This window comes from Salvelinus namaycush, chromosome 3 (genome assembly GCF_016432855.1).
Source record: "Salvelinus namaycush isolate Seneca chromosome 3, SaNama_1.0, whole genome shotgun sequence".
Taxonomy (NCBI): domain Eukaryota; kingdom Metazoa; phylum Chordata; class Actinopteri; order Salmoniformes; family Salmonidae; genus Salvelinus; species Salvelinus namaycush.
In genome coordinates, this window is record NC_052309.1 from 75,185,350 (window position 1) to 75,193,542 (window position 8,193).

Consider the following 8,193-nt stretch of genomic DNA (forward strand, 5'->3'; position numbering starts at 1 on the left):
AATAATAACTCTATTAAGATGTTGTTATTATAAACACAGAAAACCATATGCCAACAAACTATCTAAGAGACTGGGAGGGAAACCAGAGGGTTGAGATTTAAGTACTTGTTCACACACCATAAAACATGGCCAATAGTAACCAACCATGGACAGTAGCTACAAGTTTGTGATGTCCACCATTTTCAGCACCACTTTCCACCTCTCTCCACAGTAACCCCAGCAGTGGATATCAAATCAAATCAAATCAAACTTTATTTCTCACATGTGCCGAATACAAGAAGTGGAGACTTGTTGTTATACAGAAAGTGGTGCTGAAACATTTGTGTAGACAACAAATGTTTACTTACAAGCCCTTAACCAACAGTGCAGTTCAAGAAGAAAATATTTACCAAGTAAACTAAAGTACAATAACATAATAATATAACACAATATAACAATATAACATAACACAATAACATAACAATAACGAGGCTATGTACAGGGGGTACCGGTACCGAGTCAGTGTGCGGGGGTACAGGTTAGTTGAAGTAATTTGTACATGTAGGTAGGGGTGAAGTAACAATAACCAGTGAGTAGCAGCAGTGTACAAAACAAATGGGGGGGGTCAATGTAATAGTCCGGTTGCCATTTGATTAATTGTTCAGCAGTCTTATGGCTTGGGGGTAGAAGCTGTTAAGGAGCCTTTTGGTCCTAGACTTGGCGCTCCGGTACCGCTTGCAGTGCAGTAGCAGAGAAAACAGTCTTTGACTTGGGTGACTGGAGTCTCTGACAATTTTATGGGCTTTCCTCTGACACCGCCTATTATATAGGTCCTGGATGGCAGGAAGCTTGGCCCCAGTGATGTACTGGGCCGTACGCACTACCCTTTGTAACGCCTTACGGTCAGATGCCGAGAGGTTGCCACACCAGGCGGTGATGCAACCGGTCAGGATGCTCTCGATGGTGTACCTGTAGAACTTGGGGACCCATGGGGACCCATGCCAAATCTTTTCAGTCTCCTGAGGGGGAAAAGGTTTGGTTGTGCCCTCTTCACGACTGTCTTGGTGTGTTTGGACCATGATAGTTCGTTGGTGATGTGGACACTGATGTGATGTGAAACTCCGACCCGCTCTACTACAGCCCCATTGATGTTAATGGGGCCCTGTTCGGCACTCCTTTTCCTGTAGTCCACGACCAGCTCCTTTGTCTTGCACACATTGAGGGAGAGGTTGTTGTCCTGGCACTACACTGCAAGTTCTCTGACTTCCTCCCTATACGCTGTCTCATCGTTGTCTGTGATCAGGCCTACCACTGTTGTGTCGTCAGCAAACTTAATGATGGTGTTGGAGTCGTGTTTGGCCACGGAGTCGTGGGTGAACAGGGAGTACAGGATGGGACTAAGTACACATCCCCGAGGGGCCCCAGTGTTGAGAATCAGCGTGGCAGATGTGTTGTTTCCTACCCTTACCATCTGGGGGCGGTCCGTCAGGAAGTCCAGGATCCAGTTGCAAAGGGAGGTGTTTAGTCCCAGGGTCCTTAGCTTATTGATGAGCTTCATGGACACTATGGTGTTGAACGCTGAGCTGTCGTCAATGAAAATCATTCTCACATAGGTGTTCCTTTTGTCCAGGTGTGAAAGGGCAGTGTGGAGTGCGATTGAGATTGCGTCATCTGTGGATCTGTTGGGGCGGTATGCGTATTGGAATGGGTCTAGGGTATCCGGGAGGATGCCGTTGATGTGAGCCATGACCAGCTTTTCAAAGCACTACTGGCGTGAGTGCTATGGGGCGGGAATCATTTAGGCAGGTTACCTTCGCTTCCTTGGGCACAGGGATTATGATGGTCTGTTTGAAACATGTAGGTATTACAGACTCAGTCAGGGAGAGGTTGAAAATGTCAGTGAAGACACTTGCCAGTTGGTCCGTGCATGCTTTGAGTACATGTCCTGGTAATCCATCTGGCCCCGCGGCTTTGTGAATGTTGACCTGTTTAAAGGTCTTGCTCACATCGGCTACCGAGAGCGTTATCACACAGTCATCCAGAACAGCTGGTGCTCTGGTGCATGCTTCCGTGTTGCTTGCCTCGAAGCGAGCATAAAAGGCATTTAGCTCATCTGGTAGGCTCGCCTCACTGGTTAGCTCGCGTCTGGGTTTCCCTTTGTAGTCCGTAATAGTTTTCAAGCCCTGCCACATCTGACGAGCGTCAGAGCCGGTATAGTAGGATTCAATCTTAATCCTGTATTGACGCTTTGCTTGTTTGATGGTTCGTCTGAGGGCATAGCAGGATTTCTTATAAGCGTCCGGATTAGTGCCCTACTCATTGAAAGTGGCAGCTCTAGCCTTTAGCTTGATACGGATGTTGCCTGTAATCCATGGCTTTTGCTTGGGATATGTACTTCCGGTTAATGTGGGGACGTCGTCGTCAATGCACTTATTGACGAAGCCGATGACTGAGGTGGTATACTCCTCAATGCCATTGAATGAATCCCGGAACATTTTCCAGTCTGTGCTAGCAAAACTGTCCTGTAGCATAGCATCCGCGTCATCTGACCACTTCCATATTGAGCGAGTCACTGGTAATTCCTGCTTTAGTTGTTGTTTGTAAGCAGGAATCAGGAGGATATAATTATGGTCAGATTTGCCAAATGGAAGGTGGGGGAGAGCTTTGTATGCATCTCTGTGTGTGGAGTAAAGGTGGTCTAGAGTTTATTTCCCTCTGGTTGCACATGTGACATGCTGATAAAAATGTAGTAAAACTGATTTAAGTTTGCATGCATTAAAGTTCCCGGCCACTAGGAGTGCCGCTTCTGGATGGGCATTTTCTTGTTTGCTTATGGCCTTATAGAGTTGGTTGAGTGCGGTCTTAGTGCCAGCATTGGTCTGTGGTGGTAAATACGAATAATTTAGATGAGAACTCTCTTGGTAGATAGTGTGGTCTACAGCTTATCGTAAGGTACACTACCTCAGGCGAGCAATACCTCGAGACTTCTTTAATATTAGACATTGCGCACCAGCTGTTATTGACAAAAAGACACACCCCCCCACCCCTCATCTTACCAGATGTAGCATCTCTGTTCCGCCGGTGCATGGAAAATCCCGCCAGCTCCATATTATCCGTGTCGTTGTTCAGCCACGACTTGGTGAAACAAAAGATTTTACAGTTCTTAATGTCTTAAGGTAGGATAATCGTAATTGTAGGTCATCAATTTTATTTTCCAATGATTGCATGTTAGCAAGTAAAACGGAAGGTAGTGGGAATTTACTCGCTCACCTTCAGAGTCTCAGAAGGCAGCCCAATCTGCATCCTCTTTTCCTCTGTCTTTTCTTCACGCAAATGACGGGATTTGGGCTTGTTCCTGGGAGAGCAGTATATCCTTCTCGTCGGACTCATTTAATGGAAAGTTTATTTCAGTTCGTAGTGAGTAATCGCTGTTCTGATGTCCAGAAGTTATTTTTGGTCATAGGAGATGGTAGCAGCAACATTATGTACAAAATAAGTAAAACAATAAGTTACAAACAACACAAAAAAACTAACAATTGGTCAGGAGCATGTAAAATGTCAGCCATCCTCTTCAGCGCCATCTTGTCTCGCTAGACATCTACTTGTCTCACTAGACATAGACATCTACTGTGTGATACAAAGTTATTCACCATATGAGGATCCACCTCTGCTAGGATTCCAGAAGGAGAAGTCAGAAACGAATAGAACCTATAGCAGGGTGTCAAACTCGTTCCATGGAGTGTTGAGTGTCTGCTTGTCACACCCTAATCTGTTTCACCTGTCTTTGTGCTTGTCTCCAACCCCCATCTTCCCCCATTATCCCCTGTGTATTTATACCTGCGTTTTGTTTTTGTCTGTTGCCAGTTGGTCTTGTCCCGTCAAGTCTTACCAGCGTGTTCCCGTGTTCCCTGTGCTCAGTTCTGACCTTTCTGCCTGTCCTAATCCTGCTTGCCGTCCTTTAACTGCCTCACTCTGATTTGGATTACGACTCTTTGCCTGCCTTGACCTACCGATTGCCTGCCTTCCTGTACCTCCTGACTCTGATTTGGATCACAACTCTTTGCCTGCCTTGACATTACCTTTTGCCTGCCCCTTGTACTATAATAAACTCTGACACTCGTACTATCAGGCTCCTGTGTCTGCATCTGTGTCTTAGCCTGAGCCGTGATAGTACTAACTGGCCATGACGGACCCAACAGACTCGGACCAGCGCCGCAACGTTGTCTCCTCCCAAGGCGCCACCATTGGAAGACACGAAGAGTTACTTCAAAACCTTTTGATGGGAATCTATACCCTGGCAGAATGCCATAACCATAACGGTTCGATACATTGCTGGAGCAATTCCGCGGATTCCCAACTAGGCAGCAAGCCACAACAGTAATCCCCCAGACTCTCAACAACCCGCCACCTGCAGCGCTTCTTCCCAGCCTACCCCGGTGTCCCAAGATCCTTGCTTACCTCCTCCGGAGCACTACGCTGGAGATTCTAGGAACCTGCCGGGCGTCTCCCAGTGCTCCCTAATCTTCGAGCTGCAGCCTTCTTCGTTGCCCTAGGACCGCTCGAAGATAGCATATTTGATAACGCTGATGTCCGGGAGGGCACTCACCTGGGCTACGGAGGTACGTAAAGTGTTCGATTGTCCGGGAGAGAGGCTGCTCGTAAGCTGCTCCAACTATGGCAAGACTCCGGTAGTGTGGCAGACTACGCAGTGGATTTTTGCACATTGACGGCTGAGAGTGACTGGAACCCGGAATCTCTTTTCAACACATTCCTTCACGGATTATTGGAGGAGGTTAAAGATGAGCTTGCAGCCCGGGAGATTCACATGGATCTCGACTCCCTCATCGCCTTGACCTTATGGAGCGATGGGCGGCTACGGGAATGTAGGAGGGAGAGGAGGTCTGTTCCCGGTCACACTCGCTCGACCACTGCTCCCACCTCGTCTCCAAGGAACCCCGGAAGTTCCCGCTGTTCACCTTACCAAGAGAATCGTAGTTCACGAGAGTGCCCACAGGAATCACCGGGGGAAGTTAACTCGCCTCCTACAGAACCCAAGCTACTGGGAAGGGCTAGATTGTGTCCGGATGAACATTTACTTAGGTTGAGCACCAGGAGCTGTCTGTATTGCGGGACAACAGGACATTATATTTCTACCTGTCCATTAAAAAGACCAGGCTCATCAGTATGTTCGAGTACTCTGGTGAGCCGTACAGGGATTTTCCCATCTCCAATCTCCCATTACCCCTCTCCATCCCACCCTGTTGTGGGGTGACCAGGCCAAATCTCTCCAGGTGCTCATTGAACCTGCAATACGGTTCCTATCAACTTACAAGTATCAAGAAATCTCAGTGAGTGTATGCAGTTCCTGCTCATAGAATTTCCCCATGTACCCGGGGTTTTGGGGTATTCATGGCTCCAGAAGCACAATCCCCTGATCAACTGGGCTACTGGTTCCATGGTGGATTGGAGACCGTTCTGTCTTAAGTCGGCACAGCCTGCCAGAGACGTCTTCCTGCAGGCTTGGGAGAAGCCTCAGATCTCTCTGCATTTCCGGGGAATACCTGGACCTCCGGGTGGTCTTCAACAAGGCCCGTGCTACGTCTCTCCCTCCACATCAACCCTACAACTGCACCATTGACCTTCTCCCGGGCACTACACCACCTCGGGGGAGGCTTTACTTCCTGTCGGGTCCGGAGACCAAGGCTATGGAGGAGTACATTGAGGACTCTCTCGCTGCAGGGAGTATTCGTCCATCTGCCTCTCCCGCCGGCACAGGGTTCTTCTTTGTGGAGAAGAAGGACAAAACCCTGTGCCCATGTATCAACTTCCGGGGCCTTAATGACATCACGCTCAAAAACCGTTACCATCTACTACTCATCTCCTCGGCTTTCAAACCTCTACAGGGAGCGACCATCTTCTCAAAGTTGGACCTTCGGGACGCCAACCATCTCGTTCAGATACGGGAAGGAGACGGGTGGAAGATAGCCTTTAAGACGGCTAGAGGGTAATATGAGTACTTGGTTATGCCATTCGGACTGACCTATGTTCCTGCTGTGTTCCAGGCCCTGGTCAACGATGTGCTCTGGGACATGCTGAACAGGTTCGTGTTTGGCTACCTCGACGACATCTTTGTCTTTTCCCGTTCAGCTCAAGAGCATGTCCTCCAAATCCCACAGGTCCTTCAGTGTCTCCTGGAGAGCCAGCTTTCGTTAAAGCAGAGAAGTGTGAATTCCATCGCTCCACCATCTCCTTCCTAGGATACGTCATCGCTGCAGGACATATACAGATGGATCCAGACAAGGTGAGAGCGGGGGTGGATTGGCCTCAACCCACATCCAGAGAGCAGCTGCAACGTTTCCTGGGATTTGCTAACTTATACTGCCGCTTCATCTGGGGTTACAGCACCCTGGCTTCCCCTCTCTCAGCACTCACCTTTCCCAAGGTTCCATTCACGTGGTCTCCAGCATCTGACCGGGCGTTCTTGGACCTCAAACATCGATCCACTACAGCCCCCATCTTAATCCATCCGGAACCCGTCCCATCAGTTTGTGGTGGAGGTCGACACCACGGATGTCGGAGTGGGGGCCGTCCTGTCCCAGCGTTCTGCCCAGGACCAAAAGCTGCACCCCTGTGCTTTTCTCTCCCATCGTCTTACCCTTGCTGAGAGGAACTATGATGTGAGAAATTGAGAACTCATTGCCATCAAGATAGCATTGGAGGAGTGGAGGCACTGGTTGGAGGGGGCGGAACAGCCATTCTTAGTGTGGACTGACCATAAGAACCTGGAATATCTCCGCACCACCAAGAGCCTGAACTCTAGGCAGGCTTGTTGGGCCATGTCATTCACCCATTTCAATTTCACTCTCTCCTACCGCCCGGGGTCCAAGAATGTGAAGCCTGACGCACTCTCGCGTTTGTATAGCCCTGCTGTTACTCCACCTGACCCCGAGACCAACCTCCCAACCTCCTGTCTAGCGGCTGCACTCGTCTGGGGTATAGAGAGCCTTGTCCGTAAGGTGCAGCGTTGCCCGATCCCCAGTCCTGGAATGGGAATATTCCTCGAGACTGACCTGCCATCCAGGCTCCTGTCGGACCCTGACTTTCATCCGACGACACTTTTGGTGGCCTTCCATGGTTCCTGATGTCTCCGCATTCGTCACCGCCTGCACTTTGTGTGCACAAGATAAGACTCCGCGGCAAGCTCCGCCTGGCCTTCTTCAACCACTCCCTGTTCCTCATCGCCCCTGGTCCCATATATCCCTGGACTTTGTTACTGGTCTTCCTCCATCAGATGGCAACACCACGATCCTGACGGTGGTGGATTGGTTTTCTAAAGCTGCCCATTTTATTCCCCTTCTCAAGTTACCCTCAGCCAAGGAGACGGCTCAGCTCATGGTGCAATATGTCTTCCAGATCCATGGACTTCCGGTCGACATGGTCTCCGATCGAGGTTCTGTTGTCTGTTGCCAGTTCGTCTTAGCCTGAGCCTTGATACTGCTGGTTTTTGGTTTCTACTTTCAACGTGTCCAATTAAGATGGATTTGCAGTCAAAGCAAATATCAGTGCTTTCAACAATTGTACAGCCATTCTATTGTAACTAATTTACTCACCTCATTGATTAGCTAGCTACATTAGCTCATTGACTTGAAGACATTGGGTCACAATGTAGGTTAATAGGAATTGATATAGGAAGTGGCGCCCTGGGTTTCAGGAAGCAAGAATTAGTTCACTAATGTTTTGTTGTCTTTAAATAGTTAATTCCACATAATTTCCCCCCGATTGATTATGACAGTTGTGCAGAATCTCAGCATAACAAATTGGGGTAGTCAAGCCTGATAAATGTGTCACAAATCATACATAACATTTCATTTCTTGATTTTATATATTTTTCTGTATTGGATGTTCTTTCTGTTCTCAGGACAGAATACTTGTTGATCTTGTATTGTAAAAGCAACTTCTTGATATTCAACATAGAGAGCCTCTTTAGGATGACTATGGAGTACAGAACCTGTCTTCTAGCTCCTCCTGCTGGCCAAATACATGTTAGTAAAGTGTTATCCCACATTCATTCCCTTTGAAGCATTTCTGTAGGACAGACATTAAATTAACATGACCAAGCATTTAAGAAGACTCAATTCAAAAGTGGCTGAGTTTGAAATCACATTTAATGTTTGTTCAGGAGCTGATTCACATGAACCTCAACCCTTTGTGTAC

General features: G+C 48.2%; 1 protein-coding gene across 1 annotated transcript in view; it reads right to left on the minus strand.

Moving 5' to 3' along the window:
- LOC120044035 (prostaglandin E2 receptor EP1 subtype-like) overlaps window positions 1–5,594 on the minus strand; it is an 83,895-nt gene extending 78,301 nt beyond the window's left edge. The window contains exons 1-3 of the mRNA XM_038988627.1: window positions 5,541–5,594; window positions 4,834–4,955; window positions 4,586–4,680 (exon numbers count right to left, since the gene is read on the minus strand). Coding sequence (XP_038844555.1) covers window positions 4,586–4,680; window positions 4,834–4,955; window positions 5,541–5,594 — 271 coding nt within the window. The remainder of the gene's footprint in view (window positions 1–4,585; window positions 4,681–4,833; window positions 4,956–5,540) is intronic.
- Between the last annotated feature and the right edge of the window lie 2,599 nt (window positions 5,595–8,193).